At 44.8% G+C, this 24,118-nt stretch overlaps 2 protein-coding genes across 5 annotated transcripts in view; one reads left to right on the forward strand and one right to left on the reverse strand.

The window, feature by feature from the left end:
* Positions 1 to 2,906: 2,906 nt before the first annotated feature.
* TMEM130 (transmembrane protein 130) lies at positions 2,907 to 12,426 on the reverse strand (the record flags this gene model as incomplete). Its single annotated transcript, XM_054211740.1, has 8 exons — positions 2,907 to 3,472; positions 4,192 to 4,304; positions 5,235 to 5,437; positions 6,466 to 6,550; positions 7,154 to 7,323; positions 7,937 to 8,105; positions 10,000 to 10,290; positions 12,084 to 12,426. Coding segments are annotated over 8 exons (1,551 nt in total), but the record flags the coding sequence as incomplete, so codon positions are not given.
* Positions 12,427 to 12,969: 543 nt separating this feature from the next.
* TRRAP (transformation/transcription domain associated protein) overlaps positions 12,970 to 24,118 on the forward strand; it is a 94,457-nt gene continuing 83,308 nt past the window's right edge. For all 4 annotated transcript variants that reach the window (XM_054211436.1, XM_054211438.1, XM_054211437.1 and 1 more), the window contains exons 1-13: positions 12,970 to 13,053; positions 13,315 to 13,402; positions 13,934 to 14,084; positions 14,422 to 14,471; positions 16,993 to 17,103; positions 17,676 to 17,780; positions 18,470 to 18,553; positions 19,299 to 19,355; positions 19,981 to 20,106; positions 20,439 to 20,516; positions 20,750 to 20,838; positions 21,522 to 21,618; positions 21,972 to 22,110. In XM_054211436.1, coding sequence (XP_054067411.1) covers positions 13,985 to 14,084; positions 14,422 to 14,471; positions 16,993 to 17,103; positions 17,676 to 17,780; positions 18,470 to 18,553; positions 19,299 to 19,355; positions 19,981 to 20,106; positions 20,439 to 20,516; positions 20,750 to 20,838; positions 21,522 to 21,618; positions 21,972 to 22,110 — 1,036 coding nt within the window. In that variant the 5' untranslated portion in view covers positions 12,970 to 13,053; positions 13,315 to 13,402; positions 13,934 to 13,984. The remainder of the gene's footprint in view (positions 13,054 to 13,314; positions 13,403 to 13,933; positions 14,085 to 14,421; positions 14,472 to 16,992; positions 17,104 to 17,675; positions 17,781 to 18,469; positions 18,554 to 19,298; positions 19,356 to 19,980; positions 20,107 to 20,438; positions 20,517 to 20,749; positions 20,839 to 21,521; positions 21,619 to 21,971; positions 22,111 to 24,118) is intronic.

The raw sequence follows: 24,118 nt of genomic DNA on the forward strand, positions 1-24,118 counted from the left end.
TCCACATTTGTAGTGCTCAGTGGGCTGTCAAAGCTGAGATCTGCAGGATTTACACAATTTTGTGACAGCTGCAGGATAGCACTTCAGTTTCCCGGGAAACTGGCACTGGCTCTCCAAAATCAAGGTGAAGTGTTGGCTGATTATCTGATAATAATGCTGAGCATTTAAATATGAAAGTCTTTGCCTTCCTCTTGCTGAAACAATTTCCATTCCGACAGCATCCAGCAAACACAATCGAGGTCTTGCGAATTCAAACTGTTGCCACAGCCTGGGCTGTGTAATCTCTTCCCAGAGACGAAAGACAGAATTCAGCCTTGGCCCGTTCAGAGCCGTATGCTCTGCTGTTACGATAAAGGCCCAATTTGCCCCCACACCTACTGCACAACCCGATACCGTTGTTTATATGACAAATTACAGAATAACAAACATTCTTTTCCTTTACCGTGTGTTTTTATACTATGCCTTTCCAGAACATTTTTGTCCTTAAATGCATTTCCTCGTAATTAATTCTTATTGCTTAAACTTTTTATCTACTCACACTCTTGCCTGTCACCTGAATTCAATCGCTCTTTGGCTTTGCACTCACTGGACTCTTGTTTTGAATCAGTGAGTTTCATCATTTTGCTGAACATTCCTTTTTCCAGGTCATTGATTTCTAAGGTTAACAAAATGAATCCTCCTGCTGATCCTTGTTACGTCCCACTAATCTCCCTGCTATATCCTGAACCGCTCAATTACCTTTTGTCTTCAATTTCAGAGGCATTTATTGAACCCACAGATCAGTCTGTTGTGCAGGAAGCAGTTTCATATTGGGTTCAGGAACACGTTCCTGTGAATATTTCTCATACTTACACCTCAATTTGTTAAGGTTGTTTCAATTTTCTTGGTTAATTTGCTTCTTGACATGCCCTTTGAAGTGTATTTTCTCCACTGCTTATTTTTCGCAAGAGATGTCTTTCTTTCTAACCTCTATTCTTTTCCATCTGCTCCTGAATAATATCTTCCACTATTTGGTAGTGTTGACTTTCCACTTTGCAGCACTTTATCATTTCTACCTTTCTGAATCATTTGACTCCTTTGCCACCCTTTGTTCATTTCAGGAAGGGAATAAGAGCCCATATTCTTCTGAAGGACATCTGCTCTCTTTTCCTCACCAGGAAATTGGGGATTTTCTTAGGCCCGTCTTTCACATCGCTAACTCTGTGTCCCTCTTTTTTTCCCCTGGGGGTTGATATCCACCGTGGCCAGGTTTGGCATGATCCGTCGTATCTCAGCTCAGAGGCACAAAACCAAAGCAGTGATGTTCGTGGCATACCAGCCCATGGCACCCTGTGAATCAGCTGGGCGTTAATGGAACACGGGGCAAAACACAGGTCTTACTCCTGGGATACGATCTTCCTCCAACCCAGATGACCCCTGGTTCAGGGACCTGTAACTGACTCTGCTCTCATCCTTACCGTCCTTGCTAGGAGCGCGCCATGCAGAAGAAAAGGCTTTTTGCACGTTCATTAGTGTGCCAAGGGGTTGTCTTTAGGCGTGTTACAGTAGCCAGGGTCACACGTCTGTCACAAACATAATAAAAGCAGCAGCCCAAACTAAACTTGGGGCTGCAGAGAGCCACTCTGCAGACTGTCCAGGGCCACCGTCACCCTGGGTTGCATTTTTCACATCCAAAATCTGTCATTGCCAGTGCCCAAAGACTGGGTAGCCATTCACAGAGCACACTGACACCCCAGAAGAAGTCAGGTACCTTTGGCAATGGCTCAGATAGTTGGATCTCAGGAATAAGCAATAAAACTGAAGCTCTCGAGAACAATACCTTCTTTGCTAGCCTAAGGAGAGGCACATTTTTAACAGTGACTGACTACGACTGACAGTAAGAGTTTGACACCAGGGCACTGAGAAGGAATGCAAAGGGCACCACTCCTGATCAACAAGCTTGCTTATGAATCCAGTTCCTCTTTAGAAAAAAAGCCAAAAGAAGTTCTGCCTTGGAAAGTACTTTTTGACAAAAACTTGGTTTTACTGGGTCATTTGTTATCTTAAATGATCCTGTTCTATTTTGAATGTTTCAAGTTAATTAACAAAGCCATTCTGAGGTCACATAATTTCTTTCACAGACAAACTAAAGCTCTGGGCTTCTCTGAGGAAATGCAGAATTGAATGAGATGAGCACCCCGAAAACCTCACGGCAAATCCCCTCACATTCAGACCATTACCTCCCAGTCGGTGCATTTGAGAAATTATGACATACTTGAAAAACCCCAAGCTCATGATACCCATAGGCTTTAAATCAGAGTGGGTAAAGGTGTGTCACGTTTGAAAAAAGCAATGGCCACATTTTTGTTGAAAAGCCTCCGGTGTACTCAGAACTGCTGGTAGCAGGCGGCAAAGCCCAGCTGAGCAGGGAGCCGAGAGTAGCAGACAGTCTGCAGCAGGCACGGAGTTTATACAGCCTTGAACAGTGACTATGAATTTGAGTTTAGTGTGTTTTGCTGAGCAGCTTTGAGCTACTGGCTGTTGCATTTTTGGAAGAAGAGCTTTGGTGACTAGCTGGGTAGTAATATAAGAAACAAAAGAATGAACAGCCTTGGGGGGGTGAAGTAAAGCTACTTCTAGAGATGAGAGTGGTGTACCACTTCATGAAATGTTGGAGATGTGGAGTCTTCTACAGCATGTGCTGCAACCCCACCAAACTGCTGGTAGCAGCGAGCTCTGGTGAGCAGGGCACCAGCCACTGCGGTCCCACAGGGGCCCATTAACTTAAAAAGGGGTCTTTAAAGACAGGAGGAAAAAAGACAATGTAATTAGGTAGTTGGGGTCATTGGAAGTACCTAGGCGTTTCTTAACCTGGACAAGACAGTTCCTTTTTAGAACAAATACACATTCAACAGCATTGTGGGTGACTTCCATTTCCAGTCATATTGTTGTAACACAGGAGAGAGGAATGTTTGTCTTAAGCATTTTCTTCTTTGAAACAGACAGCAGAAGGACCAGAGAAATTACAAGAGGTAGTGAGTTTAGCAAACCTGCACATAAAACAATCCATAAGAATAAAATGCTGCATTTACAGCTGTAACTGTATACACCCGTATAATTTAAAAGTACAAAGCTGTGTTTCAGGGCTTGCTTTTTTTTAGTTCAGAGAAGGAAACACACAAGTGCTGGACTTAAAAGTGGTTAACCTCAGCGCATGGGCAAAACCAAACCATTCATGCAGCACTGGGCTTTTAACTCATCACAAGTGAGAAAGTTAAACTTGGCAGTTAGTGCAACCAAAGTGCAATTGTGTTCTTCACACTGTGTACGTTTTGACTGGCTTATAAAAAGAATGTAGAAGTTCATGACTCTCCCTGGCAGCTTCTTGAGATGACCGAAGAAAACACGATCTGCAACATATTTGGCCACAGCCTGACTCCGAATGAGAAGACAGGTTTTTATCAGACAGTGGAGAAAAGTCGAAGTCAGCTACCTGGAAAAGGAACATCAAAGAGATCATTTTTAATTTGGATCCTCCTGGCTCAGGTGAGTCCAGCAAGAATACTTTGGGCCACAAGCGGCACTTGGCCCTCAACCAGTTTCAGTCAGCCACCATTTCAAACAGACTTCTGACTTACGCTTGGCTCACGGGCAGTCTCTCTAGAGGTGATACTCACATCGTGGCATGATGCAAAGTGTATTAGGTATGTTCCAAAGGGCCAAGAAAGCTACCTTGGATTTAGGAGCTCACGCTTATTACAAATGCACGTGAAAGCTACACCAGAGACGGAAGGGAGCTGGGGAGATAAAGGTCACATTCTAGGGTCAAGTGGCAATTTAGTGCCACTTTAGGTAACATACCCACCCTTTCGTACTACCCTGTATCCTCTCTCACTAGCCCCCTGCTAAACTAAACACTCAGAGGTGGATCCTCTCGCATGGATACTTCCTTGTTGGCACCTGCTTGGGAACAATAACAAACTGCCCCGATAGCCCTGGCAACTTGACCAATAGTTCTAGCTCTCCGCGGCCAGCCAAAAGCATGCCTGTTGTTCAAAGTGCTGCCTACACTGTTTGGACTTTTTCCATGGAACGGATCAGACGTACCAGGGAAATGCTCCCTCCCGCTCTGTTTGCATGGGCATTAAAGAAGGGACATGGCTGAAAGGCATCTCATTACTATCCCAGCTCAGAGTAGGAGTAACCGAATACCTCCACGAGATCTTTTTGTTGTGTGTTACTTCGAAAGGTCGTGTACAGCACCAGTCCCAGCGTCACTGAAACCAGAGCAATGCAGAGCAGGACAAAGAGAGCCGGGTGGATCCCTAGGAAAGAGCACAAGGGGACATTGCTGGAGTGATATGATGCACTGAGAAGAAGCAACAGGGAGAAGGAAATGACGTTTTAGGAGAAATTTTGTATTTTTAGAACAAAGGACATGTGTGTAACAGAGAATAAAGTTTTCAGCCCAGATCACTTCAAGTCTTTCTGACATCTCAGAAGTGAGAATGCGGGGTTGTAAGGGTCTTTCCCTTTTCACCCCTCTTTTCCCTTGAACAGCCTAAACCCCCCACCCAGTTACGCAGGTCAGCCCTGTCCCCCCAGGGTGTTTGTGTCCCGTGGTACCCCAAGGGGACAGGGAGGAACCTCATCTCCCAGCAGCTCGCAGCCTCCAGCAAAGAGGATTTGCACGCTTGGCCCTGAACACACACGGGTGCCTTCGGAGTGCGAGGGTTTAACCATCCTGCATCGCAGCCTGTCCCGGTCAGGTCCTCTTCACCTGGCCACCTAAGCCCTTCCTCAGATGACTGGGGGACCCAAGAGGCGCGTGTGTGAGCAAGGCTGGGGGGGGCAGCAGGGATTGCTGGCTGGGGGACAGAGACACGTCTTGAATGGAGGCCTAGGAAAACCTAACTTTAAGAAAAATATAGCTAAACTAAACAAAAAGAAGAATTGAAACTGCTTAATTAAGGGAGTGTTACAGACGCATATGTTTTCCTAGTTATCCTCTCGAACTACAAGAGCCAGACTATTTAGAGAGAAAAATATGTAATTTAAGTAACTCAGCCTTCCCAGGAAACTCATTAGCTTCAAGATGCTCTTGAGACGACGGGTTCAGTGGGATGCAAGAAGTTCAGAGCAATTACAGAAGCACACTACAGGCTCTCCACTCTCTTCCTGCTTCCTAGGCTTTTCCACCAGCTCCCAGGAAGCTCGCCTGCGGGCTAGTCACTGCCCGAGCGGCTGCCCCTCACCTGACGGCCACACTTTTATTCCGTGGTAGGTCTGCAGCGCGGTCACGCCGTTCTCCACCCTGACGCTGAGGCAATACTGTCCCGCATCCCTGAAGGTATGGCTGAGGTTGTAGCAGGAGCCGTTGATCACCACCAGATGGCATTTTTCACCGTCGAGTGGGATGCACTCGGACTTTATCAGCCAGCACAAAGCCAGCGGCGGGCTGAAATGACAAGAGAAAAAAACTTAGGTGAAAACTTCGCAAAAATTTCAGCTAAGAGTTGATGAATCACTCGGTTAAAGTAGAATAGTAATTCTGAAAATAATGAAGTTAACCTAAATACAAATAGAGAACTAATCAACTGCATAATTGTTTGGTTTATAGTATTTGTCAATTGAAAAAGTTCTTTGTGATGCTTCTATAAAAGCAAGGCTTTCAGCCGAGAGCTAGATACCTGCGCGGGGCATGGGAAGGCCATCGTGTGTAGAAAAGCCCTTAGTCCTTCTCCAATAAAGATAAAAGGAATCTTTTTTCACGGCGCTTCCAAGGGAGTATAGGTTGTTTTTTCTTTGTCCTTCTCACACAGAAGAAATCACTGTCTGTGCTACTGAAGCACACCCAAGACTCTTCTGATTAAAACACCCTGACAACCCAAACTGGAAAGAAATGTGAGATGAGCTCTGTACGATGGCCTAATAGCTGGAAAAGGTAAATAAATTGCAAGGATCACAGTACTCCCTTACAATAACAAAAAGGTTTTATTTGCTATCAGGCAATCTAGGTGCTATTCACTTTATGGCCATGTGTCTTCTCCCCATGTCTAGTTGATGCCTTTTATTTGCATTTTCAGACCCTTGTTCCAGCTTATTCTGCTTGGATTCACCTTACGCACTGTGGACTTCGATTCTGAAAACAGAGCTTTTCTTTACCCTGTCTTACTAGTATTTTGTTCCTTATCTCTTTAGGACATTCTCTGCTAAAGAAAGCAGCACGTTTATGTGTTGAGCTCATTTTCTAGCTTTGTTTTTGATAACCCATCTCTCAGGCCTTTGTCATTGCTTTAGAATCATAAACTCCTATTGCATGAGGCCCAGTCCTGTGGCTAGGAGGTTACGTCTGGCAAACATTGTCCATCCTAAAACCAAGCCTGCTTTTAGGGATGTCAGGTTTGGCTGTTTGTATTTCCTTGCATGCCATCTCCAGTTTCCACTCCTGCCAATGTGCCATCCACTTTCTGAATTGGTACTTACGTGCCATTGATATGAAGAGATAAACTCAAGTTTTCCATTACGTGAGTCTCTCTGGAGCCCACTACATTAATACTTTTAACAGCATCTGAGGGGAAGAAAAAAAGCATGTCATGCTCCACCTATGAACTTGAAATTAACTGGTTTTCTGGTGAAGCTTTGTTTTCATAGAGTTTGCAGATTTTAGTTCCATCACTCAAACCAATAATAACACTTGCCTCACACCCAAAAAGGAATCCTACCTGAAGAATTGTCATAAGTCTTCTGAATGTTTTGTGATTTCTTTTTAGTATATCATCAACTACTTTGTTAATCCTTTACATTTTTACTTATGTGTTTGTTTACTCTGGAAGCTGATCACATCAATGAGACTTTTCTAATGCTTATTTTTTAGGGGTTGACAGCATAAATTAAACAAACAAATCCTTCAAAACTTACAGTAAACATTTTAAGTTTTAATTGTATGTGAGAGATTTACAAAAAACAGTAAAACTTTTGGTAAATGAAAAAGAAACAGATTTTATTTTCTGCAGTTTTTCTGCACTAGAACTCTTCATTGAATACTGTTGACCAGCTCTTGCATGTGAAATAATGCTGAAGTTGTATTATCATATTACCACATTAAAGCTAGATTGTGTCTGTACGTATATAGCAAGTTCTGTTTTGAGGATGCAAAATGCTTTATAATTACCCAGCAGCTCCAGAGCAGTGGTAAAATCACCGGTTTTCTGCACCGTTTCTCTTTCGTGTATGATGCTTCCAATTTGCTGCCATTCAGCTATGACTTTCAGATGCACTGTGCGGTTCCCCATGCTAGAGCAGTTATAGTAGACAAAGGGTTCCTTGGTAATCTGATAAACCCTATGTGTAATATGAAAAAATTTAGAATCAAAATTGTCTTTTACCAAGTCCTTGCACATTTCTGATTTAAAAAGGAGCAAGCTCGAGTATATTTTCTTTATAGACAATGCTAAAAGTCGTCTGTGATTCTAATTCTACTTTATGTCCATATCAACAAGGATTAATGTCTGTGGCATTACTGATAAAATTGCAATCAGTAAAGATCCAGAGTATATTTGTGCATTTTTAATCAAAGAAACTAAAGAGAGGAGAAAATTATTCACATATTCAACAACAATCTGCTAATTGCAGAGATCTGCAGGTGCAATGATTTTTTAAAATAACAATTTACAATAAGCTACTTTCCCCAGTTCATTCAGTTCAGTTCAGCTCATTGCACACACGGTAATATACCTAAGCATATATTTGAGCAAGAAATTTTGGTCTTTAAAACATCGTTTTTTTGTGAGTGCAGTGGCTTCTGGTAATTCACCTGGCTGACATGCTGAGACTGTACCAACTGACAAAGGTGTCTGCTTTGTCCTATGATTTAATCAGGATTTTTCTCTAGATGAGCATCTGAATCAGAACCATCCTGAATACTCATTAAAGCAAACAAAGCAGCCGCACCTACCCATCTCCAAAATCCCAGTTGTAGACAAATGATGCTGACTTGAAGTAATGACTTGGGTCATGAAGACAGAAAGAAATCCGGGTCACGGCGCCCATGGAGGAACTAGAACCACGCGTGGTAAGTCTACTGTCTTCTATCTGGGCAATGCTAAGATTCCCTGTGATAAATTCTGCAGAATAATAAGGTGGGAAAAGAATGACAGCATATATCACTTTCATGGCATGCTCTGGATAAGCATCAAAACATTATTTAAAATGTACTGCATAAGTCTTTCTGTGTCCTAGTCCAAGTGGTTAAGGGTGTTTTATATCTATTACTCAGTGTTGTTGCATGTGTTAGTGAGGCAGAGAGATTAAATTATTTATTTGAGGTTATACAATGGGTCATGATAAAGCTTCTAATAGAACTGAGAGAAATAATCCTGGACTGACTGAAGTCAATGTCAATTTTTACTATTGATTTAAAAAGAACTGGGATTGACATCAAGTATCTAGATCAAGGGATTCAGAATCAAACCAGTACACACACCCTTCATGTTTGGGGTGGTGGGTTTTCTTTGTTTGGTGGGGTTTTTGTTGTTGCTGGTTTTCTGGTTTTTTAGTTTTAGCTACTTCCACAGAAATGAAAATTTGAATACTGTGAATAATAGATGTGCTATATATTGTGAATACAGATAGGGTGAAATTTTGATTTTGACATCTGCAGGAGATCCTGTGCTTCAGTTTGTTTACAAGGACTGGCAAAGGCTGATCAAAAATCCTCTCTAACCTATGAATAACGAGGTATTATTATGATACACTTATCAGCTCATTATAAAATTAATGGGATATTAATTACCAGTAACAGACTCTTACCGTGTTAACAATTCATTAAATCTGGTTAACTGTTCTCTAGCTGAGGCACAAACAGGAATCACAATTACCGTTTCAGACTGGGGCTGGTAATGCAGGAGTCACTGGAGCTGTGATTTAAGTGAGCTACTGGCAGCTGCCGCTGGGCGCCTGTGAAGCCCCCGTGGGTGCTCTGGCTTGGGGAAGGCAGAGAGGTACGACGGGACTTGCCTTTCGCAGCTATAGACAGCCCCTGTCCCTTTTGCGTGTGGTATGAGAACGAGAGGTAATGCAAAGCGGGAAAGGAATAAGTGGACGTTCAGCAAGGCAGCAGTTCTTAGCAGAGAAAAGATCTCACGTATACTTTTGTAAAGACTTGTCCAATAAGCTTGGTGTTTCTCAAAGAAAAATCCCAGCTATTCCCCCAAATGTCACTGTGCCCTAAGGTCCGCTCTTTTGTCCTCATGCATGTCCTGATCTTCGGCTGGGAGCCGGGTCTGTTTGGGAGTGTGTAAGTGCAGCACCGGGACACGTGGTTGGAGGGACGTGGTTACTGTCTCTGAAAGAAGGGACGGTGGGAAGCTGCCAGGTGATATTTCACGTCAATCCCTGTAGCAGAGATTCAGTTAACCACACTGCACCATTGGTCTATTTGTCAAAAAATGCATGTTCTGGTTATGAATACTCCCAGTAAGTTGAAATTGCACTTAGCAATGTTTGGAAAATGAGCTATGACTTCACATCCAATTTCAGTACACTCAGTCAGAACTTTAAAAGAAAACGTAATGGCTCTGTTGTGCCGATGGCCCAAGATTTTGCTATGTCATGCAACAGGGAAAATCAGTAGATTGTCACTGCTCCTGCTCATCCTAACTTTCAGACTAGAAATACTGGGCATCGGTACAGGAAGCATGGTTTTGGGAGTCAGGACATCGCTGACAGCGCTGATGTGTGAGCTGCAGCTGCTGAAGTACCTGGTTCCTAGCGCAGTTCCTCTCAGTTCAGAGGCAGGGACGCGTGGGCAGGCTCACGCTGCTGCCTGCACGTAGGTGGATACAGGACGGCCCAAACGCCTGTCCCAGCCCACCCTCACTCACAGGGAACACAAACCAAGCTCTTCTGGCAGAAGTCATATTTACGAAAGCCTGGCTTTTGTTTTTCTGATGCTAGCAAAGGCAGCAAGCATTCTGCTGTATACTGAATTAACTCACAGAAGCTGTAAAGCCATTTTACCTGTAATCTGAAGCACGGTGACGTTTCTAGCGACCGGCCGACATAACCAACAGTTTCTGTGAGTCACCCAGACAGATACAGGGAAAGTCCCAGGAAATTCACCGGTCACATTGATCACGGAGTTAAACTGCTGCTCGGATTTCTCGATCAGAATCAGAGGAGCATAAATCCAGTTAAAGTGATACAAGTTTGACGCGACACTGTCATTCTTCATACTTAGACTGGCATGAACAGTAGCGTGAGCTCCCGTTGTGATGGGACCATTGTTGGTTATTTCCAGACCATACTCCTCTGTGGAGAGAAGAAGAAAAAAAAAAACCACCTTGTTTTATTGCATTTTTTAAAAAATTTATTTACTCATTTTACTAGTTAGCTGTCGTTATGTGACTCACAATGACACTTAACCCAGCAAAGACTTTAGCACTCTTTTTTTTTTTCCCCCCCCATTTAAAAACCTGAAACAGAAACTGTTGCATGTATATATGAGTCCAAACAAGTAGCCGGCAATGGGTACTGGCAGCCCAGCAAGCCACCTGCATCCTGGGCTGCATGCCCAGCAGTGTGGCCAGCAGGGCCAGGGAGGTGACTACTTACACTGAGGGTGGCGAGACACTGGCCCAGAGAGGTGGGAGATGCCCCATCCCTGGAAACATTCCAGGCCAGGTTGGACGGGGCTTTGAGCAACCTGATCTAGTGGAAGGTGTCCCTGCCCAGGGCAGGGGCTGGACTAGATGGCCTTTAAAGGTCCTGTCCAACCCAAAGCATTCTGTGATTCTGTGAAACAGTGAGGCGTGAGAAGTGCAGGACCTGTGATACTGAACCATCCCTCTGGATCGCTCGCCGAGATCTCTTCTGACACGTTTACACAAGACTCCTTACTTCAGCTCTTACAACTACTGCAACGGGCAGAGTGTGAGCGAGGTTGGGTTTTATGGAAAGAGTACATTCAGTTGTTCCAAAAAATAGCAGTGCTACAAGATTAAATGATCTTCATGGATTAAAAAAACCCAACAAAACCCAAAACCAACCCCCAAATCCCAAAACAAAAGGATAGGCAACTACCACAGGGGGTTGTGAATTGGGGCAGAGCTGGGAACAGGATCCGGCTGTTTGCCTCCAACACGGAGCACGTTCCCTCCCTGTGCCAGCGCTCTGCCTGGCTGTCCTCTCGCCAGCGAGTGACGGGGCAGCGCTGGGCACTCTCATCCATGGCCTGTAATGTGGAGGGAGCGCTGGGGTCAGCGCTCCCCTGCACTGCCCTTCTGCGCCCAGCAGCTTGGCACGGGGTGGAAGGAGAACCCCAAGCATCTGCTTCCTGCCCACATTTTATTCCATAGATCATGGGTGCTGAGCAGATCTGGATGCAAACGGACTGTGAGAAATAACGGTGACATCACTGTCTCAGCAACACCGTTGTTCCCATTTCACAACACAAGGAATGGCCCTGAGTTCAGATTTTTGAGTTAATAGAGAAATGCTTGTGATTTGAGGAAATCTGGCACAGAGAAGTTTCCAGTCTCTAGAAGATTCGGGCTACTCTCCGCTTTGTTTTAGCGGAACTTGGGGAAAAAACAGCCAGCTACCTCACGCTTATCTCGCACTTCTTGGAGTTTATCACGGCGCTTTACAAACCAGGGCCACCCTGAAGCCCAACAGCCACAGCAGTTGGAGATTAAGTGGCCAACCCAAGGTCACACAGTGAGTCACCGGCGGAGCCAGACACTTCACCCAGTTCAGGGATTTCTTCTCCCTTTCCGGCCTCTCTGCAGAGCGCAGCGCGGCGAGGCCACCGCAGCAGCGACGGTGGCTGCCCAGGTGCGGTGCGGGCCCTGCGCGGGGGGAGCGGGCCCGCAGTTTGGGGTCAGAACGGCGGATCTGAGCCCTGGCTGCCGGGACCCCCCGGCTCCACGGCGGGCACCCGCTCCCAGCGCCTGGCGATGAACTCCGCGCCCGCCGCATCCCCTGGCACGGCTAGCTACCCCGGGCAGGGGACCACCCACCCCCGGCGAGTCCAGGTCCGCCCCCTCGCCCTCGCCCCCCTCGCCCGGCGGCGGTGACGGCCCGGACCGGCGGCCCCTCCTTACCTGCCGCCGGGGCGGCGGGGCCCGGCAGCACCAGCAGCACCAGCAGCAGCCGCAGCATCCTCGGGGCGGTGGAGCCGGGCCGGGCGCTGCCCCCGCGGTGCTGCGGCGGCGTGTCTGCTCCGCGCCCTGGGGCGCTCCCCCGCCGCAGCGCCCGGCCCGGCCCCCCCCGGGGGGGCTCCGCGGGGCCGTGTGGCCAACGGGGCGGGCTGCTGCAAAACGGCCGGGGATTTAGAGAAATAATAAAAAGCACAAGTGCCGCCCAGTGCGGAGGGGCTGGGCACGGCTCAGCCCTGGGGAGGCGGCTGTGCCGGTGCGGGGCTGACAGGGCGGGCACGGAGCGCCCCCGGGGCCGGGGCGGCCGTTACCCGCTGGCCGGGCGAGGAGCCCGTAACGCCCGGTGCGCGACGCGGGAGCGGGGCAGCGGCTCTCAGCGCAGGGCTCTTGGGGTTTTTTAAGTACTTATTCTTAGCCCTTCCTTACTCCTAGTTCCCCCCCCCCTTTTTTTTTTCTCCTTCTTCGTACAGATCAGCCCCCCGCTACCGGCTTTGCCCCCGTTCCCCGGCGGGGCGGGCGCTCGGCGGGAGGGGCCCGGGCCTGCCGGGGGCACCGGCAGCGGCCGCCTCTGCCCGGGGTAACTCATAACTCCTCGCCCGCTGTTACCGGCGGCCGCCGCCTTAGCGGAGACCCCGGGGCTGAGGGGCCGGCCGGCCTCACCTCAGGCAGCGCGGCCCGGCGGCAGCGGGGGCCTGCAGGCGCCCTCCCCGGCTGGGGCGAAGCCGCCGGACGGTGCGGGTCCCCTGCGCCGGGGCGCGGTGAGGGGCCCGGGCGGGACCCGGTGCGACGCGCGGGAGGCGGCGGCCGGAACTGGGCTCGGGCGCTTCCGTTGCGCCCATGCGCTGCCGCCGGCCTCCGGGAGCAACAAAGGAGGGAGCCGGGGGGCCGGGGCCGGCCGAACCCGGGGAGCCGCGGGGTGAGGAGCGCCGCGGGCGGCGGCGCCTCGGCGGGGCCCGGACTCGGGCCTGGGCGCGGGGTGAAGCGGGGCGGCGGCAGGCGAGGCCCGGCCCGGCCCGGCGCAGGCTGCGGGGCGGAACCGGCGGCCGCGGGGAGGAGGAAGGGGCCGGAGCCCCGCCAGCACGGCGCCCGCAGGCCTCGGGCCTCGGACGGGGACCGGGAGGGCTGGGGGCCGGGGCGAGGCCCCGTCGCGGCCGTTCACGGGTGTCCGTGTTCACAGGGCGGGCGCCTCGGCGGGGATGGGGCCGGTGTGATGGCGCCCGGCAGCGGGGAGTGACCCGGCGGCGACCAGCCCTGCGGCGGGGAAGGTGAGGAGCGCGGGGCCCTGAGCCGGGCGTGTGCGGGGCTCTCCGGCCTGGTGGGGCTGGGCTGAGGCGGGCTGTGCCGGAGAGCCGGGAGGGAAGCAGCGGCTTGAGGGGAGGCCGCCGGTCTTTCAAGCGGGATGCGATTTCGGGTTTCTCTCCGAGCGGGAAAGCCGCCGGGCGGCTCCTGGCCCTTCTGGGAGCGGGTGCTACCGCGGTGTCCGCGGCGGCATGAGGGGAGCGGGGCCTGGGCACCCCCAGCCTGCTCTGCTGCCGGGGAGACCGGGCCAGCACACCCGGGCTGTCCCCTCTGGTGACAAGAGCCCAGTAGCCACTTGTACCCCGAAGCGTGTACCTGTCATAGCGAGTGCTGTACGTGCCAGGCTTATCTTTGTAAGCCTAACTAAATGTCACAGTTGTGGTTTTTGGAAAAGATGCATCCTTTTTGGTACCCCAAAATAATGGGTGTAGGTGATGTGGTCGCTGCTGTTAACCAGTCATATAAACTAACAAATATTTTGCTTTATTTTTATGTAGGTGTGTTAGTCTTGATTTTATGTGCTGAAAGCTGATCCTCCCTCCTCCAAGATGGCATTCGTTTCAGCACAAGGGCCTACGGTGGTGGACCAAACCACTCTGATGAAAAAATACCTGCAGTTTGTGGCTGCTCTTACAGATGTCAATACACGTAAGATAACTTTTTTCTGTTGAAAGTTACAGTTCTTCAATAGTTTGAATATTGTTTAGACAGTTGATAAACGTGTGCTGAATTCACTTTGAATTTTGTTTGAGTATTGATTTTTGAAGAAGCAAAGTGATGAGAATACTTGCATGAGCCAAAGTGAGCGAGCTGTGTGTGTGCGGTTGTGTGAGGGTTGTTTGTGAGAGTTGCGTGCCTTATAACTGGGCGGTGATAGCTAAACTGATAAGATCTGATTGCTTCTTTCATCAATGAACCTGGTGTTTTCCTTCACGATGTAGTTTTACATTTATTTTTTTTTTTGCTTGAATTTCCTTTTTTTCAGCTGATGAAACCAAATTGAAAATGATGCAGGAAGTCAGCGAGAATTTTGAGGTAAATGGATAAAAAAAGAACAAACCCCAAACAACAAAACCCCCCCAACCTCTCCCCCCCCCCCCCCTTCTGAAAAGGCCGTCTTTCTTGTCCTTAATGTATATTAGTTTGATTTCTGATGTTATGTTATTAAAATAGTATCTTGTAAGTTAGTATCTTGTGATTTATCATCGGTGTTGTTATAAGTCATTGATTTTCAGGTTTGTATTTAGGAATTAGGCAGGCTATTGAAGAATTACGTTTGGACTTCGATAACTCTTTCATGCTCTAATCTTTATTTAGTAAGCATTTAAATAAAGGTGAAGTAATAGATTTTTTTCTTCAACTTTGTTGAATTATATGAAATCTCTGTATTTAAAGCTTTCTTCTATTTAATTCCACTTTGTATTGTGCCCTTGCGAAGCAGAGGTCCCTCTGATTCCTCCAAGTAGTTCCATAGTACGTAAGTGAGGGAGGAGTTGTCAGATGCAGAATCTGACATCAGGAGTGGAGACGGCTCCGGTGACACGTTTTCATAGTGATGAAGCATCAAGTTTAGATGAGCAGCAGAAAAAAAAGTGAGACGCAAGTTAAACCAAACCTGTGTTAACAGAAATTATGCTTTAGTCGAATACTTGGTTATTATGTGTCTGTTCTGAAATAATATAAAACTTGTTATTCTGTAGAATAAGTTAAAAATCTTAGAATCACTGTAATTCTCTCTATCTAGTTTGTTAGTCATGTTGCAATTAAAAAAAAAAAAAAAGTGCTACCACTATAACATATACTGTCCTTACTGCTTTATTTGAAACACATTGCTGGGGCGTGTTGAACTTCTAATCCACCAACACCCCCAAGTCCTTCTCCTCAGGGCTGCTCTCCATCCCTCCATCCCCAGCCTTTATGGATACTGGCCCTGACCCAGGGGCAGGACCCTGTGCTTGGGCTTGTTGAACCTCTTGAGGTTCACGTGGGCCCACCTCTCCAGCCTGTCCAGGTCCTTCTGGATGGCATCCTGTCCCTCACGCGTGTCACCACACCACTCGGCTTGGTGTCATTGGCGAATGTGCTGAGGGTGCACTTGATCCCACCGTCTATGTCATTGATGAAGATACTGAACGGTGCTGGTGCCAGTATGGACCCCTGAGGGTCACCACTTGTCTCTGATCTCCATCTGGACATTGAGCCGTTGACCACTACCCTCTGGATGCAACCATCCAACCAATTCCTCATCCGCCAAATGGTCTACCCATCAAATCCATATCTCTCCAATGTAGACATCCCCCACCCTTCCTTCTTCTTCCCCCATCTTTTTATCGCTAAGCATGATGTCATATGGTCTGGAATATCCCTTTGGTCAGTTGGGCTCAGCTGTCCCGCCTGTGTCCCCTCCCAGCTCCTTGTGCCCCCCAGCCTGCTCGCTGGTGGGGTGGTGTGAGGAGCAGAAAAGGCCTCGACTGCTCAGCAGGACCCAAAACGTTTCTGTCATCAATGCTATTTGTAGCACAAATCCAAAACACAGCTCCATAGTAGCTACTGTGAAGAAAATTAACTCTGTCCCAGGCCAAACCAGCACATGCATTTAAAATGTGTTTGTGCCCTTGCTGTGATATCTGTCTGCTTTCTTGAAAGCCCTTGAGATAAAAGATCTTTGTTTGCACAGTGACTAGTATAATAAGTTTTATGGTCGCATTTTATGAAATCTTACTGTGAAGTAGAGAATAGTAGTGGAAATCTATAAAAGGAGGTGGCTTCATAAAACTTTTATGTTATTCAAGGAATAATGTGGATAAGCCCCTGAAATACCTATATAGATTTTTCGAAAGAATGCTGCATTCTTATTTGTACCTTTATTAACAGAGCAGTGTGCTGCTGTGTAATAGGCACCGCAGAGAACTGCCTGACAGCACCTACGGGAACTACAGCTGAGTTGCCAAATAAACCTCACAGTGGCCAAGTTAGATTTGTGTTTAAGGCAGATGCAGCAGTTCAGATGGAGGAAGCTTGCTCATCTAATATTTCTTCCGGCTTCACAAGTGGACAGTAGTGCAAGATCATTTTCACAGGGGAAAGTAGTGCTCGGTTTGGGTGGTGCATGCATGTACACATATTTGTAGAAATAACTAAAATCTCAATTTAACAGTGGCTGAAAAGTCTTGGGAATCCTAAAGCAGTGAAACGTGAGAGTGCTTGTCAATCTTGTTCAAGAACACCTACAGCGTTTTTGTGGTGTTTTTTTCCCTTTTAAAATAGCTGTATGTTATGCCAGTTTCGTTTTCTATGTGAGGTGACAGTATTAAAATAGAAAAAAAATATTATTACAGTCCATTGGGATCGGAGGAAAGAGATTAATTTCCATTCACTTTTGTTCATTTCAGTAGTAGTGCTCTGAGTGTGTCAGCAGATACCAAATCACCGAGTCCATTCAGAAGTCACTGAAAACGTTTAATAGTGGCCTTGAAGGTCACTTCATCTGTGTAATGTTTATTAGGCCTGTCTCCTCATTTTTTGGTGTGTTGTTTTTTTTTTTTTTCTTAATCAGAATGTGACATCATCCCCTCAATATTCTACTTTCCTGGAACACATCATCCCTAGGTTTCTCACCTTTCTACAGGATGGAGAAGTTCAGTTTCTGCAGGAGAAGCCAGCGCAGGTAAGCTGTGTGGAGCACCGCTGGCCTTTGGCAATGTGTGCTGCCTCTTCGGTGAAGTACTTGATTAACCTGATGAACTGATTTATGTATAGACTTTGTTGTTAAAAATAGATGTGGCATTTGGAATGAAATTGAAAAAGTCCAGTTTCTAAATAAGTTACTTAACAAACTTCGCAAATCTGGGCTTCTGTGAAAAATGGGGAAAAACAAGGTGCAAGAGCATTGGCCTTCTCACTGAAATATGGCACATTGTTAAAAATTACTGAATTTACTGTGGAATGAAAGGCGAAAGTTGAATCTATGTCATTAAATACTTAAAATTGAGTTCCGTAAAAATGATAACTTGCATTTTTCAACTGTAAATTTGTTAAATTTGCCTTATTCATATATAAGGGTAGTAGGAAGCATTATATGTTTGTGGATACGCATATGTCTACATGAAGTACAATTTTTTTTTTTCTCGTAAGCATGCAGAAGTATTAATCTGAAAACATGTTTTAACCAATTGTTGTTTTTTGTGGGCATTTAAGAAGTTCTATTGTATCTTTATTTTTTTTTACTTTTTTTTACAGCAACTCCGAAAGCTAGTGCTTGAAATAATTCACAGAATACCAACAAATGAACATCTGCGTCTTCATACCAAAAATATCCTGTCTGTGATGTTTAGATTTCTAGAGGTATTTTGTTTTTTTTTTTTTTTTTGTCTTCTAACTGTTTCAAATTTTCAGAAAGATTTTTCTCTCTTCATCTCCAAAAATTGCTGGGGGTAGGATTTTCAATAGCTGTGCTTCTAGAGCAGGAGTGGAAGGGCATTCTATTTAGGCTTCACAGTGTGGTATCTTAATATCTACAGGTTTTCTGCATGTTCTCGTCTGCCCTTTAGAAACTTGGATTGTACAAATGCAAGGAACTGTTCTCATGCTAGCCAAGATTTCATTCCTGAACGCTTTTCTGGCTCATATAAGTGCTGCAGATACCTGATTCTAGAGACTTTGTCTTGTTTCTGACTTGGAGTTGAAGATGATGTCATTTGAAGCTCGCAGAAAATAACCTGCTCTACGTGGAGGTGTCTCGGTCTGTGAATAGCCCCGCTTGTGTCTCTGTGGGGCGTTAGAAACAGGTCTGAGGGTACAGAGCGGTTGGAACTTCTGGTTTTTGGTCCAGTGGGTGTGAATTTAATGTTAGCCATAGTCTAAGGCTGCAGGGTGAAGTTCTATCACAGGAAAGGATCTTGCTCGTGAAAATTCATATTAATGGAGCACTTGTAGGTTGCTGAGAGGACTATAATGTTACAGGGTTTTGAAGTACTTAGGGAGTAGTTGAAGAATGCAGCTGTAGGCTCACTAAAGATTCTCTTTTTTTTCAGACGGAGAATGAAGAAAATGTACTGATTTGCTTAAGAATAATTATTGAATTGCACAAACAGTTCCGACCAGCCATTACCCAAGAAGTAGGTCCTAAGTTTTGCTATACGGTATATAGAACTTGTTCCCATCCTCTTCAGAATTGTTGCTTTGCTCAAGTGGATTGGTTGGTTTGTTTGTTGTTTTTTTGATGTCCTTCTGTGTTGGCTGACCTGTTGTGGTAACTGTATGTTTAGGTTTTTTTAACCTCGAAGTAATTTTTAAAAGAGGTTTGCATAGTGCTAGCACCCCTGGGAAAGAACAAACTGCTAAAGCCTAGTTGTCTTTGCTTTAAGTGTTTGTGGGCAATATGATTAGACTAAGGAAGAGAATTCCCACAGAAGGGAAGAGAATTGGTGCCTTTTTAGTTTGGGAAAGGGAAAATCCTGGAAAAGGAATATTATGATTGTGTCATGTGTATCCCCAGTCCCGTCTCTGCCCCCAGCCCTGCTTCTCTCCTGTGGCTCATGAAGGAGTAAATGAAAGTTTGCATTTTATTCTATTGCTTTCTTTCCTTGATTTTCCCCTGGGACTTTATAGTAATTATTTCTAAGAGTTTTGTGTTGGAGCTATGTTGGGATGATAGGTAAATCAATTTTGTGCCAAGTGCAATTCAAATTAATATTGGCAGAACCGGAGGAAATAGGAGAATGCTTTCAGGTTCTTTTTAAATATCACGAAAAATATACTCTAGTGGTGACTAAAGATTTTATGTAATTGTACTGTTAATACAGAGATTCTAAAATTGTGAATTTTTTTTTTGTTATGGTAAACTGACTTCTTCCTTCCTAGATCCATCATTTTTTGGACTTTGTGAAACAGATTTACAAGGAACTCCCAAAAGTAGTGGTAAGCTTTTTATTTCTTAAATTGCCCTTTCTATAGTCAGAAAACTAGTCTTTATTTCTTGATTTTATCTTTAAAAGATACTACATTTTTTATCTAGTGCTACAAAGTAAATATCACTTTAATATTTAATAAAAATACATATAAATATGGAGAAATTTACATTTTGAATTAGAAAATGTTCTGTTTCTAGCACAGTATTACTAATATGAGAAAACTGAGGCAAATGTATATAATAATGCACTAATCAGTTGACTGCAGTGGTGGCCATGGAGCCAAATGGCTTTTTTTAAGGGAAAGGTGAGGTGATGGATGTACTTTCCAGCAGAGAGCTCTTCAGTGTGCTTCGTCTCTGCGGGGGCCATGTCCTGCTCTCCCGTTTGATTCTTTAACAAAGCACCACCCTGCTTGGGGATGCTTTTCCGCTTCTTGCTGCAGCGGGAGTGGACGACTGCAGGACGCGTGTGTAGTCCTGGTGGATACTGCAGTGTAAACATCATCTGCAGCGAAGAAAAAACCGTCTGTAATAAGTTGTGGGGAAAGATTATATGGAGGAATTCCAGTGAGGTAAACGGCCTTTTGACTATTACGAGCATTATTATGTTTTTCTTCTGTTCTTTGCTTGTAGAATCGGTATTTTGAGAATCCTCAGGTGATTCCAGAGAACACCGTTCCTACTCCTGAAATGGTTGGCATGATTACGACAATTGTGGTGAAAGTAAACCCTGAGCGAGAGGACAGTGAAACGAGAACAGTAAGCATTCTAACTCCTCTTTAGCTGTGAGGCTGTCTGTATCACAATACCCCAAGTCGTAAGGGCAGGTAAAGGCAATAGGCTTTCTTTGTGCTTGTCTTTCTCACCAAGATTTGGTTGTAGAAGCTGACTGAAATTTTTCAGGTATTGTCTGTGCAGCTGTAATTACGGGATTTTTATTTAATGTAGTACCACATGGTTTTGTGCTTTTAAAATGTTATTAGCGATAAATATAGTGCTGTTAAAATGAGCAGTTTCTTTAAAAATGTATTTCAAATACTTTTTTTGATGAATAATTAAACTGTTTATAAAACATGTATTCTTTTTTTCAGCATTCTATAATTCCCAGAGGATCTTTATCTCTGAAAGTCTTGGCTGAGCTACCTATTATTGTTGTTCTTATGTACCAGGTTAGTATACTCTAGTATTTTGCATGTAAATACTTTTTGTTACTGAATGGCTTGTGTCACTTCTGCTGGCTAACATACTAGTAAAAATTAATGTAACGTATTTTTAAGATTAAAATATGGTCTAAAAATAAGCCGCTGAAATGTCTTAATTTTTTCTGATTAGCTCTCAAATAAGTTGACTGCGAGTGGGACTCGTAAATTTCTCTAATAATACTTTATTTATTTTTTTTAAGCTCTACAAGCTGAACATTCATAATGTAGTAGCTGAATTTGTGCCCTTGATCATGAACACTATTATAATACAGGTTTCTGCTCAAGCGAGGTAAGAGCATTTTAGCAATATTTTGATGATACTGGGATAAACTACTTAAACCTGCCATTCAGTATTGCCCAAAATATTTTTGTCTTATATCCTGTGATTTTTGCTTCTAGTCTTACTGCTTTTAATCTTAAAAGTAGCAATGCTTATTTGATGCGAAATTGTCAGATTTTGTAGGTGAAGTAATTGGCAAATCTGAATAGTTCCATTATACGTCACTGATAAAACTCACAGTTGTGCAGCAGATCCCAATTTATTGTTTGATAATGCATTTTTTTAAGTAGAGTTTCTCAGAAATCAGCATTGCCACAGGTAGTATGTGATGGAGACCGTGTTAGCTAGGACACTTGCTGTCGTTTAATCTTTGCCATACCACCAGTGATACGTTTTTGCTCTCCCAAGGTGTAGCTTAGGTGAAAAAAAATTGCCCCAGTCAGGGGAACGGAGCCCATTTGGTGCTCGCTGTAGAGAGCGGAAATTGTGTGGCTCCTCAGGGCTGTGCAGTTCTGCTTAGAGCATTTGAATGGCAGAGAGCTTGTTGAAAACGGGCTGCCCCATATGGATTTTATTCCCTTATGAAGCAAGAACCCCACCAAAAGATGATGTAACTTGAAACTTCCGTGAATTTTCTAAATGAAGGTATTAAAGAGGAACAAAATCGTAACCACTGTTCAACTTAATTTCAGGCAACATAAACTTTATAACAAGGAATTGTATGCAGATTTTATCGCTGCTCAGATTAAAACGTTGTCTTTTTTGGCTTACATCATAAGAATTTACCAGGTAGGTTGCATTTTTATTGCTTTCTTACTCTTAGTGCAACAGATCTCTAGTTACTTTATGGCAGGGCGGTGGCCAGTGTGACTGCAGCGTGTCAGGGACTGGAGAGGAGCAAATGTGAAGACAGGGCTGTACTTGGTTGTCCCGTCAGAAGTATTCTCATGCGAATGCAAAGTAAAAACGTGCCTTTCCCTCCGCCCCGGGCATTTATGGAATGGCGGTTGTATTTTATTTTTACAAGTAGACTCCTTAAAGAGAAACAAGTGAATTTCAATTGAACGTTATTTTGCAAATGTAAAGCAAAGCTTTAAAATAGAATGTCATAACAATTGTATTCATGTTCATTTTTGTTATAGGAATTAGTGGCTAAATATTCTCAGCAAATGGTAAAGGGAATGTTGCAGTTGCTCTCCAATTGCCCAGCCGAAACGGCGCACCTCCGGAAGGAGCTTCTGATTGCTGCTAAGCACATCTTGACGACAGACTTGAGGAGCCGTATGTAGTACTCTTTAAAAACGTATCTATAAACTGGAAAGATTTCAAGTATTTCTGTGTATTTGAGGCATATTGCTTACTATTTGTTTTGGACTATTGCATACTTCTGAATATTTTTAGGGTGGTTGTGGCTTTTGATTTGCCTTTTTTCTTTTTCCTTAAAAAAAAAATAATAAAATAATCTAAGATGGCATGCTGAACAAGTGGCTTTTCTAGCTTTCCAAGTTCCGAGTAATTACCGTTTGATGATAAAAATTTGTGTTGGTTTGTAGTTGTGCCTACAGTTGTACGGATACTTTAAAATCCTAATCTGATGACCTGAGTGGAAGTAGTTCTGTCAAGACTGATACCATGTTTGATTCAGCTCATAGAATGTGCCTCCAGCAGAGGAAAGCTATTTTTGGTCTGCCTGAATTAACTGGGTTGGGTGGATATGTTCTGTTTTGGCAGAATTGCAAAATTGGAGATCAGTGTACTTTGTAAAATATTAACTTCTGTCTTTTCATCGTTACTGTGTGGTCTCCTTCCTTTTCCTTCTGCTAACAACAGTTATGGGGCAGTGTGATGTCTTACAGGTATTGTGAGCTCACCAAAAAACCAGCATGTTTCCTACTTCTAGAATTTAGTATTGGGGTCACATGGAAAGCTGTTTCTTTAACTGTTTTTCTAAAGAAATCATTTTAATTGTTCTAAGTTTCTCAGCCTCTCCTTAATTACTTCTGAAATTGACCAGTTTCAACAAAATTCAACAGAGGACCGAGATCTTAAAGATAAGATGTTCTGTGTTGTTTGTGAACTTTAGTGTTTGGGTAGCGGACAAAACCTGAGTTAGTGTCTTCGCTGGAGGAACAAAGAGCAGTGTGAGCTTAGCAATTCGTTGCCCCTTCATGGCCGCTGGCTGGCGTTTTAGCAATGTGCTGCCAACGCCTCCCTCCAGCCCTGCTCCAGGCTCCCTGCCTGCCCCAAAGCGGGTGTAGAGGAGGAGATGCTTGGAAATGGTGAGAAGAGGGAATGTGGTATCGCAGGAGCAATAAGGAGTGCGAGGAAGAGGAGAAATAGGGTACAAAGTATGTGGAGATGTGTAGAAGGCTTCGGCCGTTCTGCTGGTGCAGTTCAACTGACTTGGGAAAATGAGTGCTGACGGGCGTGTTTCATGTTTGTGGGTCTTGCCCATTTTAACTGAGATGTCCATTTCAAAAAGCCAGAGTGGTTTGTATGGCGCTTCTGAAATTCTCATTCTGGCCAAATATTGTGAACATTTCTTAATTTCGAAGTAAAATATTCCTATGTTATGAAGTTTAATGAGAGAGTTCGATCAGTGATCTGGTGTAAGCAATTGATTATTGCTTGCTTTGCTTTAATTTCTCTTACCAGTTCACATTAGGATTAGTAGCACGACACAGGAATGTTAATGTTAAATGTGTTCAACACACAAAAACTCATTACTGTTTTTTTAATTTGCATTCCTTTTGCTTTTTTTCATTGTCAGGATTTGTGTCTTAATCTCTTTGCTCTGATGACACTAGTGCATCTAAAACTAATTCCTTTTTTCAAACAGTGGTTTGATGATCAAAGGTAGTTTCTTTGCAGCCATCTTTTTGACTCAGGTCTTTTCTCCACAGTATTAGTTTGCCCTCTACAGCTCCCTGAAGGGATGTTGGAGAGAGGTGGGTGTTGGCCTCTTCTCCCAGGTGAATAACGGCAGGACCAGAGGAAATGGTCTGAAGCTGCGGCAGGGGAGGTTTAGATTAGATATCAGGAAGAATTCCTTTACTGACAGAGTGGTCAGGCACTGGACCAGCCTGCCCAGGGAGGGGGTTGAGTCACCATCCCTAGAGGTGTTTAAGAAACATCTAGATTTGGCACTTCAGGGCATGCTCTAGTGACAGAGATTGTAGGGGGTTTTTTTGTGTCTGTATGGTTGGACTCGATGATCTCAAAGGTCCTTTCCAGCCATGAAGATTCTATGATTATTTGTTGACGATGACTGAATTTATTCTCACGTTGC

The sequence above is a fragment of the Rissa tridactyla genome, chromosome 8 (genome assembly GCF_028500815.1).
Source record: "Rissa tridactyla isolate bRisTri1 chromosome 8, bRisTri1.patW.cur.20221130, whole genome shotgun sequence".
Classification (NCBI taxonomy): domain Eukaryota; kingdom Metazoa; phylum Chordata; class Aves; order Charadriiformes; family Laridae; genus Rissa; species Rissa tridactyla.